This window comes from Drosophila biarmipes, chromosome 2L, assembly GCF_025231255.1.
Source record: "Drosophila biarmipes strain raj3 chromosome 2L, RU_DBia_V1.1, whole genome shotgun sequence".
Classification (NCBI taxonomy): domain Eukaryota; kingdom Metazoa; phylum Arthropoda; class Insecta; order Diptera; family Drosophilidae; genus Drosophila; species Drosophila biarmipes.
Genome location: NC_066612.1, coordinates 12,241,122 through 12,265,677, shown reverse-complemented (window position 1 = coordinate 12,265,677; position 24,556 = coordinate 12,241,122). Strand labels below are relative to the sequence as shown.

Genomic DNA, 24,556 nt, shown 5'->3' with positions numbered 1-24,556 from the left:
GTCACTTTTGCATTGTTTTATGCAGTGCATACAAAACATATGACAAATCTCCATCATACAGCCATACAATTGGATAAAATATGGGAAAAAAGGGGGAAAAGAGCGCAACACAAAGTCCGAACGCGCCTTTTCCTGCCCTGCCAAAGTTTGCGATAAAAATGGAAAAAACTTCTCGAATGCGTCGAATGCATACTAAAGATATGGCCAAGTCGATATGCACGGAGAGAGAGGGACGGAAATATAGAAAGAAAGAGAGAGGTAAACAAAGCCAGGCAAGAACAGAAGAAACTTTAGTCTTAAAAGGCGACCAGACGAAACGGCGTCGCCGGCATTTTGATAAACCATTGAAAATGTTAGAATAAAAAAAATCATTAAACGAAGCTTTTTCCAATACGGAACGGAAATGCGGCACAGAACCAGAAAAGCAAGAACCCAAGACAAAACGCCGCCTTCTATGGAAGCTATAGAAAGCCATAGCAACATTTTAATGATTATAAAAAGACACCGCAAATGGCACACTTAGGGGCCTATTAAAAGTTTATATATATTCCGATTAGATAAGCATTAGATTGCTAAAAAATAGTTGAATTTTAAATAATTTCCGTTTGATTCATTTAGTAAAGAAGTCATTAAATAAGAAATAAAGATACAATGGATAAGCTATCTAAGATAGGACTTGCATTTCAGAGATATTTATTTAAAATAAAATGTCAAAAATACCAACTACTAATTGCATGTTTTCTTTGAACAACCAAGATAATATCAACAAGATTATAACCTACTCTCCCCCTTATATGTACCTCTGCTATTGTAATCCTTCAATGATAAGATAGGGGCTGACACAATTGTCCCTCAATCATAATTTTGATATGATAGCTCCGCTGGAAATCCATTCCAAATGTGTGTCTTAGAACCACTTTTGTCTCGCACACCACGATCACGTTTCTAAAGCCCCAATCATGATCCGATAATCACAACAAATTACACGAGCACAGGCCAGACAGAGGGGAACATTGAGAACACAGCCAATAAAGTTATCAAACCACTTGTGACGGTCCTCAGACACAAAATCAAAAAATAAAATCCATTCGAAGTATACCCGAACCACACGTCAAATTCTGAGAATCCCCAAAAAACACCCAACATTGAAACATAAAAAGCGATGCGCGAGACACGACAAATTTCCATCGCATTTATGTTCGAAATTAAAAATTATGCCTGGCGCCAGACCAAAGAGAACCCAGCCCCAAAAAAGATTTAGAGACTCATGAATGGCGTGTCAATTTGGTAATTGGAAACTAAAGTCGAGGAGTAGCCAAAATCTTATGGAGGCCCGCATAGATCGTCCGAGATGGCACGTTCCGTCTTGGAGTTTGGCGCAAATTAAAGACAGATAGCGATTTAGCGATTTGCCGGTGATTTGCATAATTGCGTGATTCGAATACCGCGGAATTTACATGTGTGCCAGTATGTGAAATTCACTGTGAATCATCTTTGGGATGGCAAGATGGAATCCCAGACAACTCTTAGACCCGATGAGTCCACCGCCATTTATATCTTATGGTAATTTGGTCTTCAATGATACAGTGAGTCAAGTGCTTTTCGCTTTCTCTTCCATTGTCGAGTGTTCGATTATTTCATTCGGGAAAAAAGAATTAACGCAATTGAAGCGATACCCAAACCGATTTTGGGACATTGAACTGGTCCAGCATGCAACAATTTGTGGTTCGTTTGCCGAGGGACCCGTAAACCTCCTAAATCCCCAGCTCAAGGCAAAGGGAACAACCTGTTTTCCCACCACCAACGCAGGGGAATGTGAAGGTAGAAATAAATCTGTCTGCTCCCTACGAAAGAGAAGATTTGAAATAGGAAAGAAATTCTAAAAATATTTAATAAATAATATTCTATGGAAGAAATTTAGAAAATGTTTACGTACCATCCTGGTCATCATATAGTGGCTTAAGCCTTTGGCTTTTATCTCCCATATTCGCATTCATCACATCAATAATATTTTATTCTTCTTATGTGAAGGAATTTCTTGACTGTGCGTTCGAGTTCGATATGAGCGCGGTTGCAAGTCGGTTTGTTTTGGGAAATTATATTACCAAAAAAAAGTGTTATGAGAAATTCAATCGGAATCTTTAAGTGTAAACAATAACAAATGAGTTAGTCTCAAAACAAAATTTGTAGAATATTTTTATTTTCAAATTATAATTTAAAGGAAATAAAATATAGTTTTATTTCTTTAAAAAAGTACATATTTTTGACCCTAAATATTTGTTTTAAAAACACAAATATATAATATTGTAAAAGAAATAGAATTTCAAGAAAACTTCGCTGGTAAGGCTGTATCATACATTTCCAAGTTAAATTTGCTATTAAGAGATATTACGTTTGGAAATTCCAGGAAACAATGATTATTTTTTATTAAATTTTGTTTATGCCTTGCTGACTAACGAACAAATCAAAATACTGGGAAATTATTATCGCAACTCGAACGCGGCACAGTGGAACCGCTCATGTTGAGTAAGAAACAAAAAATATAAAATGAGGGAAATGTACAAAAATCTTTTAAAGAGTTTGTTTTAAAAATATGTAAAATAGAAAAACCATAAATAGCAAGTAACGCCACAAAGATAGACTATATAAAGCTCTTTGTCGAAACCTAACCAAAAACTCTTATACAGATTAAATATTTTTAAAATAAACTGAAATTCGTCTGCTTTTACGATTCGTTTTTCAAAACGGTATTTTAACATTAATAGATCTTGAACATTTAAATTTTTATAAATGTAATTAACTTCCTAAATAAAATCTAGAGAATGATTGCCAAACAACATACGGAATACTAAATCACATCATAATTTTACAAAAGGTTTTAATGACGATTTTAAGAAATATGTTTAGAGATTTATGTTACTCATTCCTCAAGTCAAACGGAAACCCATATTTTCTGGCTGAGGTTGACCCACTGTGCGGCCCACTGTACGCCCCTCGAACATGTTCGACGCGACACCCGCATGCCGATGCACGGACTCTGAGGAAAACCAGTTTTCATTGCGACAGTCATCGACGGGCAGCTCGCGTGGACAGTTCGCCTTCGCTTCGGTCGCTCGTTTGCTTTGCGCGACCACTCAATTTGAAAATAAAATTTTGGCCAACAACAAAATTGGTTTTTTCAATTTGCCAAACCACAAACACACACCGAGAAACCGCAAAGAAATGCGACGCGACGCGCTGCCAACTAATTTAATTTCAACGTAAAGAAGTATGTGCAACACACCAACCAAGAAACCAATTACCAACGAAACCGAATTCAAGAATTAATATGTCAGCGGAAATATCAAAACAAACGTGTTTGGCATCCCATATGCGAAAGCAACGCGCCAAGAAAATATAAATAATATGCCCCATCGACGTCAGCAAACAAACTGATCCGATCGGGCTAATAAACAGCTTGAAAAGTGCGCAAGAATCGGTGCGAATGCCAGAAGATACATTTGTATCTTTCGGCATGCACTTTGCAGTTTCCCCCTCCCCACCTACCCCCTTCCCCTTCAACAGAAAAAGATACGCAGTGTTTATTGTGCGAAAGTAAAAACTACCTGCAACAGACTTTAGAGACCTGCCCAGACAGAAAAACCCGAAAAAGAAAAACCAGTTTTGTGAAAATTATTGACTGCGCTCTTGTGTTGGTTTTAGTTTAGTTTTTATACCTCGTTATGCTTCTCTTTTTTTATTTTTGACTTTTGCTATTTCTTGGCTGCACTCCTTTGCGGATTGCTGAAAGGAAAATGGCAATAATAACAAGCCGAAATTGGCGGCTGCCGCGGACAGATAGAGGAGTCATAAATTAAGGGAGCGGAATGGATAGCAGTGATAAGAAATGCAATTGAGGCAGACATAAATTGCCCAAGGTGTGAAGGGTTTATAGAGCAAAAACTGAGGTGCAAACATGTGTTTGTTGGATATTAAAGTCGATTAAATAATATATTATTATTCCGATCCTCCAGAAAATATGGGGCATTCTTCCATTGGTGATTCAGACGAGTCTGATAAATATTTGAACACTTGCACAAACAAAAAATTATATATGACTCCAATTCGCTTTCTAAATTTTTTATATTGAATAAATTGCAGATAAGCCATGCCATAAACATTATAGGTCATTGTAAAGTAATTTAAAAACAAAGAAATATATCAGAGAAGCTTCCGAACTAAGTAAAAACAATGATGCATTTCAAATAAATTAAACCACAAGCTTACTTAATTTGTCCACTCCGAAAGAACCTTAAGAAATCTTAAAAAACGTTGTATTTACTTATACAAATAAACACTCTGTTGTCAGTCCAAAGCCTAATGGGTTTCTCCCTTCGATTCTCCACCCACAGTCCAGTCGAAAAGTGCAACATTTCCCCCATAAATAATAAGCAAGCGTTGCAGTTAAGTTACGGCTAAATTCAACGATCCAACTATCTACAAAATAAGAAAACAAAAGGAAAACCCATCAACGTAGGCTAAGAAGCAGAAGACAGAACGGAAAATGCTCATGCACACCACATCCATTTCCACAACGTCGACGGCCACCATGACCAACTCCTCGTCCTCGGCCACGCCCACTCCCGGGTCGACCTCCTCCAACAACAGTGCCACGCTCGAGACGCTCCACCAGCAGCAGCAGCACCAGCACCAGCAGCTGCAGCAGCAACTGCAGCAGTTGCACACGAATGCGGCCAACAATTCGCGGCCCCCCTCGCGGGCGCCCTCCATCCTGGACAGTCCGACCCTGGCCAGAGTGGAGCGGGCGCGTCTGCGGCTGGAGCAGCAGGAGCGGGAGCGGGAACGGGAGCGGAGCAGCCAGCGGGAGGGGGGCGGCAGCATGGGCGGCGGCGGAGGAGGTAACGGCGGGGGCGGTGGTGGCAGCAGCACTGGCACCGGCAGCACCGCAACAACCATGAATCGCGAGGATAGCCTGGAGCGCAGCATTTTGGATCCCAAGGTGAGCTTGCAGCAAACTGCACTGAGAGAAAAAATATATATATATCAAAAAGATATTGCAATCTTGAACTATTTTATAAAAACCAATCTCATTTTAAAAACGCTCAATCAATCAATAAAAAATATATATTTTTTTTTATTTTATTATAATTAAGGTACTGAATGATTTTATAAAAAACATCATATTATTCCATCTAAACTTGTAACTTAGAACATGGTGTATATAAGGCAAAAGCTTTGTTAAAACCAATTAGGACCAAGAGCGTATAGATAGCCTTTTTTCTCAGTGTGCTATTCCACATACTCGTAGGATATAAATTACAATTAAAAGGTGGGGATTGCGGAATGCCTACGTGATAATAAAGGCCCAAGTACCAGAGTGGTATCGCCGGGTCTCATCTGAAAACATCTCGGCAATCTGGTCAAAACATATATTTTTATCTTGTAATTTATTGAGATTTTGTCGTCAAATAATTCTCAGATACCTTGAGATCGTGATAAATGGATGGGGAGAGTCTTCATTCGGGCCATAGACATTTTCTAAATGTTCAGAGATCCGCCTATTTAGAGCTTACAACATACAAAATTTAAATCTTTAAAACGGCTGCGGAGACACTTTATTCTAGCTACAGAAATTCTTTAAATGCCAATATTCTAGAGCTTACATCAGCCAGAGATCATTAAAATGTGATCATTAGGATTTTCTAGAAGCAAACAAGAAGATTTTACATACAATAAAAAAACTAAATATGTTAGCTTTTACTAATAACTCGGTTTCTAAATAGATCTTACAATTTTGTTACCAAATTCAAGTTAAGCTAAAAGTTTTTTTTAAAATTAAAAATGTAATTTGTTGTTATTTTTATTTTTTAAATATACTCGTATTTTTGGAAAATAAAGTAAGACATCATTTAGTCTAATACCACACCTTTAGTGTTTCTAGCTGCTTAAGTAGCCAAATCCAAATAATATGTTTCAAAATCTGAATACTCCCCTTAATGTTCTATTAGACATCCGTTCTTTCTCCATCTTCATAAAGCTCTTATTAGATTTTGCCCATAAGCTGAAGAAATGCCTTGATGATGCTGCAAATTAGTGGCTACCTTCTACTAAAACCGAATGAAGCGTGTTGAAATAGGCAAAAGCAAATAGAACAGACGTTGGGAGGATGGACTGAATGGAGTCTAAACCAAATAAGCCATACACACATTTTTTGCTGGCCCAGCCGCAGCTCTTGACAGGGCCATTTCACTAATGGCCCAAGTCCTCCCCCCTTATATAGGTGACTGACTTACCGCCGCTGTCCGAACACGACCTTCTGGCTATATGTAAATGCTTTTTATTTTGTTATTATTTTGTTAACGCTCCTATCGCTGGCGGTTTTTTTATCTTGACTGGGCTGGGGTCTCATCATCTGGCAAAAGCCTCTTTAGGCTCTGCTCACTTTTATTTCTTTAAAGCTTACCGAGGAGGACCCGCACCGAGTTCCCTAATATCTTTGCATACATGGAAATGGCCGGGGTTGGGTTGCCCGTCTGGCCAGGTAGCTTAGAACCTGGTTCTCAGGTAGCTGGCCTCAGCCCATGGTTGAAAACATAAACTCAGATAATGAATTGCGAAAGGTATATGTCTATTAGGCAGACAATAACAATGTTACGCTCGTAGATAGCAATGAGCTAACATGAAATGTCGATAGGATTTGGTGAACCCTTATCTGCGATGTGGAGGGTAAATGATTGAAAAGATAATATCTGTGAAATACTTGTCTATTTTTCTAACCACATTCAGTGCTTCGATTATCTAAGGGCTGGCAAAGTTCAGCGCCTGGCTCTTATGTCACATCATCAATTCTGTTTGGCTTTTAGCCAGCAGCCCTTCAAAGCCAAGTCAAGACTGATTACCTGATACGGGCAGAGCGAGCTTCTGCCTTCCTCTTGTCAACTCGTAACAAATTGCACGTAAGAGTTTTCGGGCCAAATTGCCTGCATAATTTCAGCAGCAGTGCCTCCCCAACTCTTGGGAAACTGCAGCCAAAATATTTCCCCAGCTTACTGGCTCGAACTATTCCTTTTTGCGAGTATGCTCTGTCAATGGCTGGCGCCCCTTGGTCTCCTAAATCTTGCAGGATTTCTTGCCACACGAAATCGATACAAATTGCGCAAGAGGCCTGAAAAACGCTTTGGGGTCAGCCCTTTTTGCAGCGCCTCTGTGAGATCGGAGACCTGGAGTGCTGGAGTCTCGGATCGTTGAACTCGCGGCAAGAAAATAACACCTCAACCGAGTCATAATTAGTCACACTTAAAAAGGCATTGGCCCAAAGACAACGCGGCCCGTTAGTTGGCCATGCGAAATATGAGCAAAAGTGAGGCAGACACCGCAGTGCGAAGACAAAACCCCTCCTCGCCGGTAACCAGAGACCAAAAAGCCAGGGAGTTGCCAGTGAAAAGCCAGAAAGTGCCGAGCTTTGCTTCGTGCCGGACTTTGAGATATACATGGCTATCTATGTTTGACCCACAGTCGTAGAAAATACCATGTCCATCTTGCACCGGCTCGTTGCACTCGGTTGCAGTTGCAGAAGGGCCCCGTTGAGGGCGCATCTGGAGCAGAAAGGTGGTTCCAGTGAAAAGACCTCGAGAGGAGAAACCTCCGGGAGAAATCTCTTTCTTCTTTTGTTTCCCCTGCAAATGTACTTTATTTTTCAAAACGACACTCCACTATGTTAGGACCCAGTGCCACGTAAACAATTTCAATAAATTTTACATTCAATGTCAATTTATTTTCTGCTCTTTTGGCGCGCAATTCAATTTAACGGCACACATTCCCCACGAATATGTGAAAATGTTCTGCTCGTGGCACAGTGTGTTTTTGCAAACAAATTAAAAAAGATCTGGTAGAAAAAATAGAATGATAAATGAAAAATACATGTTTTTGTATTTTACATGCCCGAGTGCGCAGAGAGGCCTTAGAAATGGTCAGCGAATGCGAGTGTTGAATGGTCGAGTGTTGGGATTCAGTTGAGTGGGGCATTTTGGGCCTTGGGCGATGGATGATGAGTCAGGCTTCGGGGGCACTCGGCATACAGGGAGAGAAAAAGAGGCAGATCGGGGGCTTTATTTTAAAGGATTGGCTCTCTGAAGTATAAATATATGATTCATTGTATTGCACTTCACCCGAAATGATATAATCGATTTAATAATCATTAGCTGATTCAACAAATGTTAAATTAAAATTACTAATGGCACAATAGATCTCAGTTTGATACAGCCAAAACAATATTGTATTATGAATGATCTAAATGACCAGTTTGACGATGAGCAACGGGAATTTTGGTTGAACTTTAAGACAGTCTTTATGATCTATTCCGTGATCTTAAGAATGCGAGGAGAAATTTGATTTACAATTTTTCGGTTCTAAGTGGTGTAAAATACCTTCAAAAATGCCAGACCCGCGCAATCCGTTCCAATCTTCATTTATAACCAGATCTTAACCCTTTCCCCCAATTAGCCAGTCATAAATTTGTCCGAAAATAGAAAGAACACCCAAGCCCGCTCCGAGAAAGGGGAGATTGTTGGTGGTAACAGTAGACCTAGTAACCGCCGAAAGGTAAATAAATAGAATACGGCGTTTCCGTGGGGTTAAGCCAAACTGCAGCCGGGTAATTTGAGTCGTTTGGCCATTTGCTCGGCGGAATTGCCTTCGCACACGCAAGGCCCCCGAAAATCGTTGGATAAATCGAGAGACAAGTGAGCGACGCACACACATATATTACTCTTATCGGCGAAGAAAATAGAGCAAACCCCTCCGAAAGGAAAAAAAACCCTCGGATAAACTAAAAGTAAACTAAACAACAACATTTATTTTTGGGGGAGACCCAAAGGCCGAGAAAAGAGCTGAGGGAAAGACAAAAGCGTTGCAGAGACGACACGCAAGAAATGCGTAAAAATAAAAATGAGACGAAAAAAAATATAATACAGAGAAAATCATTTCGTTCGGCCCCACCTCCGCCGGAAAAACGCCCACCCCACCGACAGCCCCTCGATGTTTTCATTCATAAAGGCGAAGAAGAGAGGAAACTTTAGCGGAAAATATGCTCCACAATAAAATATACAAATAAATGGCCGGGCTTAATGCAAATAAAAGGGGGATGGGCTGGCTGGGAGGCTGTATGCCTTTGATAGGCTCTTCAGAATGGGTGGTGGGGGGCGTTTAGGGGGTGGCAGTGGGTGGCAGCTGCTGTCGGCCACGCGGGGGAATTTTCCAGTCAAGTCGGAATAACCAAATGGCACACAGAAGTGCAATTTTCGTCGGCGAATTGGGGGAAAAGGGGAGCAAATCACAAATGCAAAAAGGAAATGCCAATGGAAAAATGTTTTCCTTCTGCGGATTGTCGAAGTGTGTGTGCGGGCATGGTCTTTCGCCGTCTTAAAGCTAATTTTTGGGTTACATTTTTCGGTCAGAACAATTGCATTTAATATTTTGTGGCTTCTGGCTTTACTGGGTCTGTCGGAACGTTTTGAAGTTCCGTTTTGGTTTTTTGTTTTACATATCTCAATTTGGTTTCCCTCGCCGCGGCGTGAAAAGTGATATATCACAATTAAGCTGCTCCACAGTGACCCACTAAATTCAACAGCTACATCAAAAACCACACTGAAAATTAAACTTTGCCTGTGGTTTTGTTTATAGGTCAAAAAACATTTAAACCAAAACACAAAACCTTTGAAATATTCTCCTTTCTTTTATTTTTATTAATTTTTTTAAGCTTAAATTGATTAAATAAAAAAAAAAACATTCCAGTGCACAACAGCTGCAATATATTTTTTCTCCATTTTCTTAATGCATTTTGATAGATTGCATTAAGTGCGTGGAGTATGGATTGTATTCGGAGACAGAAAGGGGTAAGTGGGTGGGAGGAAAAGTCAGTGTGAAAGGGCTGACCTCGGGCGAAGATCAGAAAAATTTGTTAAGCAGCGAATGGCACAATTTGTTTAAGACAAACATTTTCACATTTCATATCACAAACGGGAAAAGCATTTAAAACCATATGGTAGACTTTCAGTCTGCCTATATGGCCTGCAGTTGCTTTTCTATAAACTTTTAAGTAAACAAAGTGAAGGAAAAAGCAAGAAAGGAAAGGAGAATAATTAAAGATAGAAATATGTTTACCAAAATACAAGTTTAAATTAATTTTTAGTAATATATGAGTAAAAAAAATAAAAATTTGTTTTTGATGTTTTGGATTTTAAAAATATCATTTAAAAAATAAAAAAAATATTTTCTAAATATTTTATATTTAAAATACAACCTGAAGTAAAAGAAGTTACAAAATAGGACTTAATTCAGGAAAAGTCAAAAAGATTTGATCTACTTCTAAGAAATGTTTTGGCGGTGTTCCTGCCCCAAACAATTTGTAGAACACTTTAGTTCCCGTGTTCTTCATCGATTACGATGAGTTAGAGTTGCATTTTCCTACGAATCTCCCAGATCATCCACCTCGGACAGTTACTTCCATGGTCGAAAGCTTCTGAGATCCCGCTTTCCCAGCTTCCTCATTTTTCGCGACGACGACGACAGCGTGCTGGCAGGAGGAGAAATGTTTCTTAGGAAATCTGCCGAGACAATGGCGACTGCATACAATTTGCATATTACATCAACATGTTGCATGCCGGCACAGTCAAGATTGCAGTTTGTAGCAGCGAAATGTTGCATATGCAATTGAGTTAAGCGCCCTGCCCTGCCTCCCCTTTCTCGCCACGCCCCCCGAAGTTAAACGAGGCGTGGCAACGAGATGCATCCAAAGATGATAATGACGATGTGGAAGGCACACAGCCGCATTGCAATCGAGTTTTTGCTTTTGTTTTGTGTCTTCGCTGCAATTTCTGTGGCAAGTCGAATGCGTGAGTCGGGCGAGCATTTGTTTCCCAAGTTTTTCGCAACTAACTATGTGGGGGGCTCTGCCACATGCACTTGCCTCACTTAAAGCCTGTCTTCGCATTAAATATTCACAAAACACTGCAGAAATATAAGCAATATCTGCTTAGGCCTCCGGGCGCCACGCCCCCCGCCCGCCCATCGGAACAAAAAATTATTCACTGCTCTTTGTGTATAATTTCTTTATAATTGCCATTTCCCGTTTTAATGAATTGTTTATACTATAAAGAGAAATATACAGAGAGAACTGCAATAAAGACAGGGGTCATGGCAACAGCAACAATGCAAGCCCAAGCAGTCATGTGCCCCCGAATGGGGCAACCTAAAACAGAGGCCCAGGCCTACTCACAGATACGAGCTCACGCATGGTACACTGAAAAAAATTGAAAACTAAAAAAAATAAACCAAAAGTTAAATTTTTGGACCTTTAAGTTATTTCAATTCGGACAAATATTTACTATTGATGAATCAATATTTGAGATACAAAATATATAAAAAAAAAATTTTTTTAAACATTAAAATCCAAGTTTGTATCCAAGGCTTTTTTTTAAGGATTATAATTTATAATCAGAAATCATTTTCTTAAAAAATAAAAACAAGAAGAAATGTTTTTTAAATCTAGGTTGCTTAATCATCCTGTCTTTGATTAACTTTTATCTTAAATTGGATTCTTGGAATGGTTCGTTGCTATAAGAACGATATTTTTCAGTGCATTTACAAATCCAAAAAGAGGGGCAATCGTGGACTGACCGTTTTCATTGCTTCCGTTCTCCACTTGTTTCGGCTGCCGGTGCACTCGACTCTTTTTTTGGGGGTAGGTTGCAGCAACTGTTTGCATGACAAACGGAAATTGTTTTCATTTGATTAGGGCGAGCTGCGTGTGTGTGTACGTATCGTGGGGGGTTTTTTGTCAAACATACCCTGTAGCCAGTACCCTATACCCTACACGTTGGATACCCGGGGAGCGACCCCCTAACCATAACCGCATTTCGCCACAAGGGCACGAACTCTTAATGCATTTGCCGACCGCGTTGGGGTTTCCAACGTAAATTGCGCTGATCAAGATAATGACCATGACGATGATGGGGATGAAGGTGTGTTGTCCAGCCTAGACTTTGTTTTTTACGAGCTTTTAATGGTATAATAGGACCAAGGAGTGCTGCACTCACACATCATTAAAGCGAGTAGTGTGGGCCGCTATTTAATGGCTGTTTGTGGATAACAGTCATTCATCATGGTAGTTACACTCCAGTTACCCACATTTTATTTTTATGGTGAAATCATATGATAGATAAATCTTGATTTATTTGCTGGATGCAGATAGGATATAAACTTCTTTTACATCTTTGCCCAAGTGCATTATTTAATGTTTTCAGATAAACTCCCTGTTTTACTGCTCCACTCGCATGACTCATTTAAATGGATGGATTGGTTCAACCCTATTAATAGTTCACCTACCTCAACAACTGTGCTCATAAATTTTCTTAGGAATTTTATTTCTTTCTTGGCTCTCTTTGGGAGCAAATTAGTCAACGCTATCAAAGAGAATGGCTATATTAATTTCGAAAAGCTTATCAATCGATGTCGTCTAGTTTAATGTTATTTTTCCCTTATCGAGGAATTCTGGATTCTTTAAAACACGGCGCCGGCGGCAAAGAGCCGCCAGTGGCCAGAAGTTGACATCATACTTGCACCCGCTGGAAAGTAAATAAAAAAAACACAACCAAGGCAAATAGAATTAAAATTGGTAGCGCGTTTGGCTTCGTATGACATCATAGTTGGGGGAGTGTGTGGGGTGGCAATAATTGTGAAGTGGAGGGAGGGTGCTGACTGCTAAGTGGGTGTCAAGTGCGTGTGGTTTTTACATAACTTACCCCCCATGCAAAAAAAATGTACCCATGTCATAACTAAGTAAGAATACATTATTTCCAGCTTTGCGCAAAAATATAAGGGTTTATTTTAAAAAAAGTAAATATCAAATAATTTTAAGGAACGTCTTTTTAATAATATTAAACACCAAGTATACTTGTAAAATAGTATTTAAATTTCTGAATATAATTTGAAAAATTCCAATACCTTTTACAACTTTTATTGCTCACAAACTATATCAAAACTATATATTTTAGTTTTTCTCTATTCAAAAATTGGCAAACAATTTAATTGACAATAAAATTCCCATTTGTTTCTGTTTTTTCGTTCCCACACAAACTCAAAACAAAACCAAACCTCTCTCTTACATAACCGCAAACAAAAAAATATATAAAAAAATATATTGACTCAATCCCCAACCGCGTTTCTACCTTTCCCCCACACAAAAACAACTACAACCAACACTATACAACGACAAAAAATGAAAACCCATGAACAACAAACGGGTGAAAAACAATTTAGAAAGAAACTGCGCCCTGGCATCAGATGTGGACGCACATGAAACGCCTCTCGCACGCCTCCAAAGTCAATTCTACGAGCAGCCTGACCGCCCAGAAAACCGATGTGGGCGTGGGCCATCATCCGAACATGACACCAAATGCAACAACAGCCACGACGACCTCAACGCCCGGGAAATGCATTCTGTTCCCGGATAAGACGTCCTCGCTGAAAAGCTCTATGTATACGCAACAGGTGTACTTCAGGCCCGATATGGTACGAACTTTAGCTAATTCCTAGATAGAATACAGTTTATTGGCATGGTTTTGGATTGACTTGGTTTTGGTTTTTGGCTCTCTTACGAATCTTGTAGACATTGCCCAAAATTCGCTTTGAAATTTTCCTTTATTTTTTATTTACCATTTACGGCACTCTCCACCGACCTTCCCCCAATCTATTTTAAGCCTTATTATAAGTCCACTTTAGTTTTCGCTAATGGTTTATGTATCTTTGACTTTGGTTTCGTTACACAATAGCTTAAGCATTTGGTTTCTCTAGCAAAATATTCCCCCGATGGCGAATTTTTAATGCATCCCAAAATCTTTAATGCTCAGCGTTGCATAGAGCGCAGGGCAAAAATATTTACGAATGCAATAATCATAATCATAATAATAATCTTCATAAGCCAACGACATAGCAAAATGCCAGCCAAGGCAACCCCACAAAGTGCAAAACTGCTTAAAAGGGACAAGTGCACCACAAAATCAGTAAGCATAACTTTATGGTGCATGCAAAGTTGAGCATTAAGGGGTTGGCCCTATAGACGCGGTAATATGCAAGGGAAGGGATCACAAAATATATAAATTTAAAGGCTCATATTGCACAAAAAATTATTTTTTTAGCAATATTTGGATTAATATAAAAAAAAGGATATGACACATAAAATAATAAACATTTTGCATAAAATAATATTGAAAACTGTGAGAAGTTAAAGCTTATGCCTTGGTAATGTACTAGCTAATAAAAAAGTCATATAGTTTATACTGTGCACCACAACACCCCCATTTCTCCCACGCCAACTACTCATAAAAAGCTCCAAAACATGTTCAACCCCATAGTTTCAACCCCCTGTTTTTATACGCACTGCTCTTGTTTTACTATACTTCTATTTTACTATACTATATAAAAATATTTTCATGCTGTGCAAGCACAACCACAACAATTTTAGTTTGACATTTTGCATGGCATTTTGTGCAGCTTTAGGAAATGGCTTGCAGAAAATATTTACAAACGATTACAGCGGACAGCTATTTAATGTCAGCTACGTGCGGCTGTCATAAGTTTTAAGATAAATCAGCTCAGGGTCAGAAGTATCTTTAGCCGGTGGAAGCATAAACAACGCTCCAAACGAGTTGAGATGCCAAGAAACTCCGAGTTTTTCTCGGGCCAGGGGCCGGCCTCATGAAAAGCGTGAAGGTGTAGGCAAAGGTCGGCATATGCAAATTGCATTTTAGGATCTTAGTCATTCTTGTCGATTGTGGTTCATTGTTAGCGGCTGACATTTGGGTGGACAGGCGGGCAGGCGGTAAACAAAGGAAAACCGGCTAAAACCCAGCCGGCCGCTATATTTTCGAGGAAAAAAAAACCTGTACAACTTGGTGTTTTTTTCAATATCAAGACACATTGGAAGCTTCATTAACATAATTGATGCGCCATTGGACGACTCTGCGGCTGCGACTCTTCGAGCCATTATATTGTCTTCGTGGCTTGGGGCAGAGCGAATCGCTGGACAGGTTTTCCGGCGCATGCGCGCCGCCGAACCGGTTTCCAGTGGCCAGTTACAACCCAACGATCCACCATCTACCGTCCCCAGCTTGGAGCTCTCATCTCCAATTCTGTCTGCCCCGATCCACACTGTAATTTTCAATTTCATTTCGAGATCTCCGCCTGACGTTAGCTTTTTGGCCGCCAGCTAAACCAAGAATAACATCTTGCTGTCAGCCTTTGAGCCAACTTAATGGAGAGTCAAAAGCCCAGAGCTGCGGAAAGCACACACATCATATGCAATCACATCACATCAGATCACAAGTGGTGGAAAACGCTCGACTTATCGAGTGGTTAGAGAGCTGTAGAGGCTGTTTATCTAAGTAGAATAGGGGGAAATTATGATTGATAAGTGAATGTAGGCCCGCGAATGGCAATCGATATCTTAACTAGGCGGTGCAAGTGGGTCATTTTAATGGTTGTGATGTCAGAACGACTAATGTCTTCTGATGAGATGAAATAATAAAGAAAATATATCAACCGAGTTACAAAAACTTAAATAGATTTATTTGGAGCCAAGACTCATCGCAGATCCTACATTAAGAATTCAGACACGCAAGGCTTGTAATTATAATTTCGCCAACGGCTGTATATTATTTATATTCCCCGCTAAAATGGGAAAAATATAACCAACTCCTCTGAGCTATTAATTATGGCATCTGCTGTTTGATATGCGGGCAGCTGCTGAAAGTTAATGAAACTTTTGCGGTTCGAGCACTTGGCTTATAAAAATGGCTAAGCGATATCAATCAAATTCCCTTCGTCTGTTTTTATGCCATTACATGATTCGATTTATAGAGCAGCAGAAGGAGAGTAAAAAGCCTCCAAGGCAAACAGGTTTGCCGCAGGAAGATAAATGGCAGACGAAGAAAAAAAGGCAGACGGGGTATAATAATATCCCCATAATGCAGTCGCGGCATCAGCAAAATCTATATAGGGGCAATTTATATGGGAGAGGGAAAGGAGTGCAGTAAAACAGCGAGGCAGCCAGAACTGCGACATAAAATCAAATTCAACTCAAAGCCATTTTTCTCTGTGGCAGCTTGAAAATCATATTTGAAATTCCGTATATATAGAGCGCCGCTGGCGATTCACTTTACAGATATGCCACATATAAATCAGCACTAAAATCCAGCCCCGTAGAGCGGAAGTAAAATTTTTGGAAAACACATTGGCCGAGGAAAATGCGGCAAGGGAAACCCGAAATCCAACTCGGCAATCTGACAGCTGCCCTTGGATAGAGAACAATGGATTGGACATGGCTATTGATATTGGTACTGGGTATTTCCACTAGATTCCTTTGGCAATTTTGTACGTTTTTTTTTCTCGTTTTGCTGCACCTCTGTTGACCCGACTGCAATTGTCCCCGGGAATCGAGCTGAGGCCACAGAAGAACTCCATGGGCTTTTGTTGCATTTCGGGCCATGACAGGGGAATGTTTTCCTTTTTCCCGGCGACAGGTGACGTCCGAAGAGGAGTTGATTCAGCCACAACTCTGCTGATATTAATTCTGTTTACCTTGATGAGTTCAGTCGGAGGGAAGGAGGAGAAAACTGCATTGAAACTGTGGCCAGCCACATGTTTCCAGCTTGTAAATATTTAATTGAAATCGATATGGGGGCGCCGGAGAACAAAGTAGTGGGGTAGACCAACAGCTGAATACGGTACGATGTCGAAACTCTAGTTAACTCCAGACCCCGACTATTTGGTAAAATTTAATTTGCGGCTCTGCTGCAATTGCACTTCAAAGCGGCACCTCTCAGGCCACCCCAACTCACCCACTTTCGTTTATTGGTCCTCTCGCTAATTAGCGGCCTGACCTTAATCACTTAAGAGTTTACCCAGAAGCCGACAGTTCCCCACTGAAATATACACCGAATATACAGCCACGACTTCCATTTCCCCTCGCGATGACGCAATTATCACAGAATTTTTGTATCTTTGGAAATTGCATCGCGGGAGTTTAAATCACATAAAGTTGCAGGCACCCCAGAGATAAGATAAAACTCTAACGATAAGTTTTCGTTCCAAAGTCGGCGGCCAGTGGAACAAAATAAATAAAGCCAAAAGCTTATACAAATTTTCGTTAAAGTAGATCTCTGAGTTTTTATTTGGCCACGCGCTCGAACACTGAACACGCAGAAAAAAATAGTTTAACCTTTTTGGGGGTGCAACCAAATATGGAAAAATTACTCGACAAAAATTTCGAGTTTGGCTATTTTTTATTTGCTTATTGAATTTTATTTGGTCGTGGGCTGATTTTAGAGGCGACATCTAAAATGTTCGACTGTCAGCTGGAATTATTTTGGAGTTATTTATGACGATGTTTTGGGCCTTGTGAACCGAAAACGATGACTTCAGAGAAGAAGTGTTGGCCAGCAGGTAGAATGGAGTATTTTCCTCTTTCTCATGTGGCTAGGAGTGTCTTCCACTTCCGCCTTTCAAAACTCATCTATTAATTGAGGAAAAAGCGCCATTGGATCGAAGCCCCCGACCAATTACAGACGCCACTCTCTCATCGGGTGCGAACAATGCAACCCTTTGTTACCACTCAGGGTCAATGTGTTGCATGTTATATGGTCTGTGTGCTGACGCCATCCATGTTTATCCATCCTCGGCAGACATCTGAAATCGAAGCTGACAACTCAAAGCATTTTCCCCAACGCACGCACAAAAGGCTGCATCTTCAGGCACCCAATCATTTTATTTTAATGCTAAATTCATCTTATGAAAGACGAGTGCAACGATCGCTATGGGGTTCCACCTCTAGCCACCATTTGCCGGGTAATTAAGGAAGAGTTCGCCAACCCGCAATAATAAAAATAAAAATAATTTCGCACTCAATTAAGTGTCCCACACTGTCGCACAAGTACATGTTCTGGTTCCGCTTGGTGATCTGGCTGCTTTTCCTCTTTTTTTATGGCTCCCCTCGCACTTGACTCATTTTCCAACCAAATTATTGACATTCTTTTTACCGATTTCCTCTATTTCCAGGTAAGTTTTCGCATTGCTCGATTGACATTGATCTTCCGGTGACGTCAGAAAGTGGCAAGCTTTTTATAGAACCCCCCTCATTGACCCCAAGTTCCGTCTGTGGCTCTTCGATTACCTCATCGACGTGAGTAATGCACCTTTAACATACCAAGTGATCGGCAAGGAAGCACTTCAGCTGCTATCAATGGGAATGCATTACGCCAAAGGTCTGAGATGTATCGCGTGAATGTATCTCTCCACCCTCTACTTGTTGATGTTTTTCCAGTTTTGATTTTTGATTAATTGGGTGGGCCGAGATAAGTATGCAGGAAGTTAATTTGTTGGCTCGGCAAGCATGCAAGGAAAAAAGGTGCTCCACATGTGAATGATGCACTCGAATGCAGAAGCTCCATCGTGAGAAATGAGGAAATTGGACAGTGCTGATGAGAACCGATGGGCAATTATTTCCTGCTCGTAATTTAGAAGAGAACTAGGTATAATGGAAAAAATTCTTTTTGAATGTTTAGGAACTAACTTTGGATCTTAGCGTTTCCGGTTTTCTTTCAAACTTTCTTGTTGCCCATCATTGTGATCATTAAAAAAGTAATTTATTTTCCCAATAACTTTTCCACCTTGCCATTTTCCCAAAATAGTTAAAAATAATAACACAACAGATTTAAAGACCAATAAATAAATGAAAACATTGCAGTTTATACTCCACGTTTAACTAGTTGCAGATAGTATCTCGGATTAATTTGACCATTTGGCAGACTTAATCGGGAAATCGCTAAACTGGCTCTATAAGTGGCTTCCTTATTTGTCAGGTTCTTATCTCTCTGTCACTGCGCACTCCTCAGCATTTCAATTAAGCGCCAACAGCCGTCCCAATTTACCGGCTTTTCAAGGAAACCAAGCGAGCCAAGTCGGAGTTAATTTCATTAGCCAGCTCGTCTGGTCTTTGGACACACTTTCGTTGAGACCTGGCCTCCGCAACTTCGATCCGTTCCGATTCGATTCGATCCGATGCGACCCTCGACGACTTTCACATGCGAGTATCTGCACAGAGAAAAATATAGATGGTTTTCTTTAGACTACCTTGGGAACCAGCGTAATTGATCTGTGAAGTGAGTATTTCTGGTTAATGGCTTATGTTTTGTTGGTAACCAGAAATGGAAAATATTAATAGTTACAACATTTAATGGTCAGTTAAACTATAATTATTGCAATAACCAATGAGAGCTCCTAACCGAAAGACGTACTTACCAGTCGGGAGGCAGCTTTTAGTTAACGACCATTTTAATAGCCATTTACTGGAGTCATCGTTAAGTTTAGATTGAAAGCACTTAGGCCATTTTAAATGTTTCTTAAACTCTCTTGCTTATATCATATCTTGGCCAGAGCTATCCGTTTAATTGAAGTCATTGCATTGGTAGCGAAAATAGGTATTTACATTTTTTTCGGTGCGTCGTGGAGCACCTCTTCCATTGACTGTCCAAGCACACGATCTTTTTGTGTTGATTAAAGAAGACGATTCGTGGCTTTTGCAAATTACTTTCATTTTCTGCACAAAAGTTGCTGGCTCGCGCGTCTTTTAGAAATTGCCATGGCTGGGAGAAAATGCCATGGCTAACAAGTCATTGACAAACTGCCAGGCAAAGCCGAAGTTGTGGACAAACTGAGGAATAAAGCCACCCAGCCGCCACCCCAGACTGCTCCAGTCTGAGTATCTTAGTATCTCTTAGTGGCAGAGTATCTCTACTCGGCCTCTAAGTGTGTCATGCAAATTTTCCAGCTGCTCCGCTTGTAATTTGATATTGTCATTAGTTTGGTGTGTGCGCACTCGACTGTGGAACTCTCGGCTCTCTAGGTTTTGCCTTACCCACTTGGACAAGGAAGTATATCTTTGTATCTTTTTTCTGCCGCTTTTCCTTTTCCCCCCATGCGAAGCGCTGCACTTGACAGCGGCGATTATGTTACTTGTGGTGGGTGGTGGGCTTTTGCATTATGCATGCCATGACGCTCATTAGTGCGGCTTGTTGAAGATGAGAAAGGGCAGTAAAGTGCTGGAAAAGCTAGGGGAAAAGCGGTAGGGAAAACGTCAACGGGCCAAAAGAACAATGGCTCTAAATTGCCCTCAAGCCAAGCTGCCCTTCTCTTTCTCTCTTTAAGTTAACTGGAAAATTCTGAGCTGCCCGGCTTTTGGCATTCCATCAAATCTTAGGCACTTTATTGTATCTAACATCAATGACAAAACTTTTAAATGGCTCATTTTTTTGAGCGATTGCAACAGCGTTCAGTGGCACACCACTTAACTTTAATGTCAAATGTCAGTTTGTTATATTTCACAAGAACCGAAAGTTTTTTTTATAAATAAATCCATGCAAAACCCATAGAAAATTAGCTCTTTAAATGAAGAATGACACTTTTAGTGCCCCCTTTTCTGGTTACAAAAAAAAAGATAAATACAATTTGGGTGAGATTTCGGGCGGAAAATGGGGATCAGAGGAAGTGAGACAAGTGTTGACAGTTGCTTGATGGCGTTGAAATGTGAAAGTGAAGTGGGGAAAGATACTTTTGACAGTTTCCCCGGGAAAATGTAGTCTGCAAGGGGTGCAAAAGAGTAAATGGTAATTAGTTTACATTTCAGGCAATCCTCTTTTAACATCCCATTTTGTAAGCTTAAGAAAGGTTTGCCACTTCATTAAAATTAAAAATATATTCATACTTGCACTAAGAAATAAATCAGCTATGAATTAATAAAAGTTTTTTATATTTACTTTCTATGTTGATTATATTTTCGATCCAATCTTGAATCCAATCAATAAAATCTATTTAAAATAAATGAATCTTAAAAAATTCATCTTAAAGCTACAAGCAGTTGTTATTTTTTATATTGCTGCACTCCCGAGTTATTTTTATCAAAATTGCCTAACCGATCGATTCGATTGTGTGGCCCCAAATCATGTCTTAAAAAGAACCGTTAAAATCGACTGAAAATGCATAAAAAAGAAAAACGACACAATGAACAATGGCAGCGGCATCAAAACACGAATTTTACGATAAACTGACCTATCAGCCGCAACAACTCGACTATTTGTCCACTTTACGATTGGCCACATTAATGAAATTTATTCACTCCGGAAGACCACAGCGAATGGCCAGAAGGAAAAGAGGTGAGCGGGGAAAACCATAAATGCAAACCGCAGGCATTTTAATTTTTATGTTTTAACATGAAAAACGCCTCGCAATGTCACCCAGCATCAGCGCTACAGTAATTTGCATCCATCAGATACAGTTTATTTTGGTTGCCGCTTATTAAAAAAAAAAGAAGCAAAAAAAGAGCAAAAATAAATTTCAAACTTGCAATTTGCATACAAATCACGTTTCTGAAACCATTTGGCAAAAGCAGAAATGAAAATGTATTTTTGATTCGTAATAAGCAAAAATTTCTTGAATGAACTTGCGTCAGTTGTTTTAATTTTTTTGCTGGCAGCGAACTGCAGATACGTAGATACCGAATATACATACGTAGCTCTGCGTATTTGGGAAAGATCATCAGGTGATTCACTTGTCGCTCGATCTGACCGGGTAGACAACTGTGAATGAGTAAGCTCGCTTAGCCTGTTTTATGGAAATTTATGGCAAATAAAACACAAAAACGGCAGCGAGAAAAACGAGATACTTTCGCTTAAGTGGGGAACGCTACTTTGTGGTGGGACTATATCTAATTGTTGAGAGAAGCCAAGCCAATTAGTCAGTGAGTGGGCAGGACCGCCATGTGCCCGGTAATTGTTTCAGATACATTTCACAACTGCAAGATACGGGTTGGCCGGGCTAAACTATCTAGGGGATGTCTTAATCCAGTGCAGAGTTCGGCCTTTGCGAAATTCCACTTGCATTTTTCTGCCTGCGTTTCGTTTTTTATCATTTTTGTTAAACAATTAAATTAATTAAAATTCACGCTTATGGCACATTTTAATTACTGATGAAAACAACTGTGTGTTGAGCCTCCATTTTGCGCCAACCAGAGAAATTTTCAACTTCAACGCATCTTTAAGAGACCAAAACTTCGCCCCTGGCGACAATCATCAGCTGTACACGGAAAGTAATTACAATTCAATTATCCAAACAATTAATTTATTTTATTTACATATATTTATTTTATTACACCTTGACGTACATTTAGTATGATTACTAAATTATATACCAAATGACTTTTGTAAAATGTTGCAACCAGCTTAAAGAAAGCCAATTTAAAAGCATAATACTTTTTGTCCGTGTCATAATTATAAGACAAATGACAGTTGCGTAAGACCCCAACTTGAGCGCGAATATACCGCACCCTTTACACCCTCTTCAAACTTTTCTTGGGTAATCGTTGCCCAAGTAGTTGAAGATACCCATTGTGATAAAAGGCAACTTCAATTTTGGTTTTGTTTCTGTTCCATTGCCATTGTGCTTTCGTGATTTCATTCATAATTTTCTGACTCTGACACATTTTCAGATAGCCCTCGAGAAACTTTCCCAAGACCGTTGTTTCGCTGTAGGTATATTCCATAATTTGGCAATGTCTTTGAACCCATTTTGAAACGTGTTAATGTGCATTTGAGCTTCTCGCCCGCCGACCATTACGAAACTCCGAATCCAACTTCAATTCCGAGACACAAACTCAGCTCTCTAGCTTTTCTCGGCCCGCTTTCGCAAGTGAAATTGTTGGCAGAGCCAACGAAAAGAAAACCGAGTTGAACACTCTGTGTTTAGTTTATATACATTTTTTTCGGGCTTTAATGGCCGGTATAAATTATTCGTTTTTTGTTTATTTAGTTTTGCCGGGGTTAACTTGGGTTTCTGTGTTAATTAGATGAGTCCACACTTCGGCTTAACTGCTGTGAAGAGGGTCAAAGGGGCAACCCAGATGGGGTAATTACAAAACTTTACAAAGTTCTAGGTGAGAGCCTAGAAACATAATTGGGTTAGCTCGGGTGTAATCAAAAAATCCCCAGCTCCCAAGCCCATTTGTAAGCATTTTCCGATTGATATAATAGCAAATAGCCATTGTATTTTATAAATTTGCTGACGAATTCTTTGGAAAACTTTGAGGAACGCTTTATTTCGGTTTTCTTTGTGCCTAACACAAAAGTGTCAAACGGACCAATTCCATTTTCACTCTTGACATTGACACCATCAACTTTTCCCCAGCAACCTCAATTACAATCAATCACACATGCTGTCTGTTGGTCAGCTGGCCAAATACCATTTCTGGCCAGAGAGACCAACTGAAACCGAAGTCGTGCGTGTTTCGTTCGAGAATTACAATAATGATGGGGGTCGTCCATTTTCCCCACCTCGACTGCGTTTTCCTCTCGGCGGACAGCAACAAAAGTTTGAGCAAACTGCTTGGTGCAAAAATTTCATTTATCATAAACTTCTCGGTCCACATCCTTGGATCCTCCACTTTTGTGCGATAAATATGACAAAGGACGGCCGACGGTTAATGATGATGATGCCGCCTGGCAGGAGACCAACTGATAAATCTCTTGAGCCACATGGTCCAGCCACTTGTTTTCCTTTTCCCAGCCAAGATTTCACTCTCTCAAAGCGGTTGAGAGCTGTCATGGCTGTTTTCGCCACATTTGAAAATGTCACTCACGCACGCTTGACCAGTTTTTCATTTTCATTTGGCGGAAAAGCAACGAGTTTTCGCGTCGCACACATTCGTGTATTAATTATTAATTTGTGGCCATGTGAGGTGGGTAAATTAGGAGTGGGTTTTTTATGTGGGGTGTTGATTACTTACTTATAGTGCAGGAAGTGTGAGATATGGGTAAATAATTTAAGTGGTAATTGATTTTATACTGAAATATTACAAACCATTTATCACTCGCCTTGCATTTCCTTTGGCTTCTTCGTTTTACATGACCCACTTGAAATATTTCCCCACACTAGACACGAAAATCAATGAAGCTTACAAAATATTTACCGCCCATTAGCACGTCATAAAGTGGGCGGGGAGAACACAGAGCCAGAGATCCATAGCTATTTCCCACACACAACCTTGCCCCTCGGATGCCAAGGGTCCTTCAAGTACCTACGCTAATAAGCCAGCGTTGGGAAATACGAGACTTCTTTACTTTGCTTATGACATGTGTGACAGGCGGTAAAAACAAAAGCACCCGAACACATGTAAGACTTCTGTTTGGCACTCGAAGCAGGGACGGGAGTACCTATACGTATATGTTCCTGAAGCGTAAGTAGTATGGCTTTGATTGGCGGAAGTTGACCGTTAAAAAGGAAACCCCAAGGAGGTTCTTGACTCGGTCTTCAGACCACCCTCAATGAATTATTGAATGTGCCAAGCCGCTTGACAGCAAAAATGGGAAAATGCAAATTCCAGAACCATATGCTTTTTGTAGGTAAATACATACTTTTATCTCTAGAATATTTGCTGTTTCTCTCCTATAATATC

The 24,556-nt window shown here is 40.0% G+C and overlaps 1 protein-coding gene across 7 annotated transcripts in view; it reads left to right on the top strand.

Annotated features, from left to right (window-relative positions):
- The first annotated feature begins 1,083 nt into the window (after window positions 1-1,083).
- Window positions 1,084-24,556, top strand: part of LOC108032614 (uncharacterized) — a 43,285-nt gene continuing 19,812 nt past the window's right edge. For 5 of the 7 annotated variants that reach the window (XM_044093968.2, XM_044093966.2, XM_017106550.3 and 2 more), the window contains exons 1-3: window positions 3,077-3,268; window positions 4,392-4,999; window positions 13,318-13,569. In XM_044093968.2, coding sequence (XP_043949903.1) covers window positions 4,544-4,999; window positions 13,318-13,569 — 708 coding nt within the window. In that variant the 5' untranslated portion in view covers window positions 3,077-3,268; window positions 4,392-4,543. Of the gene's footprint in view, window positions 1,564-3,076; window positions 3,269-4,391; window positions 5,000-13,317; window positions 13,570-24,556 lie in introns of those variants that run through there. The other 2 variants (XM_044093967.2, XM_044093971.2) reach the window with 2 other exon arrangements.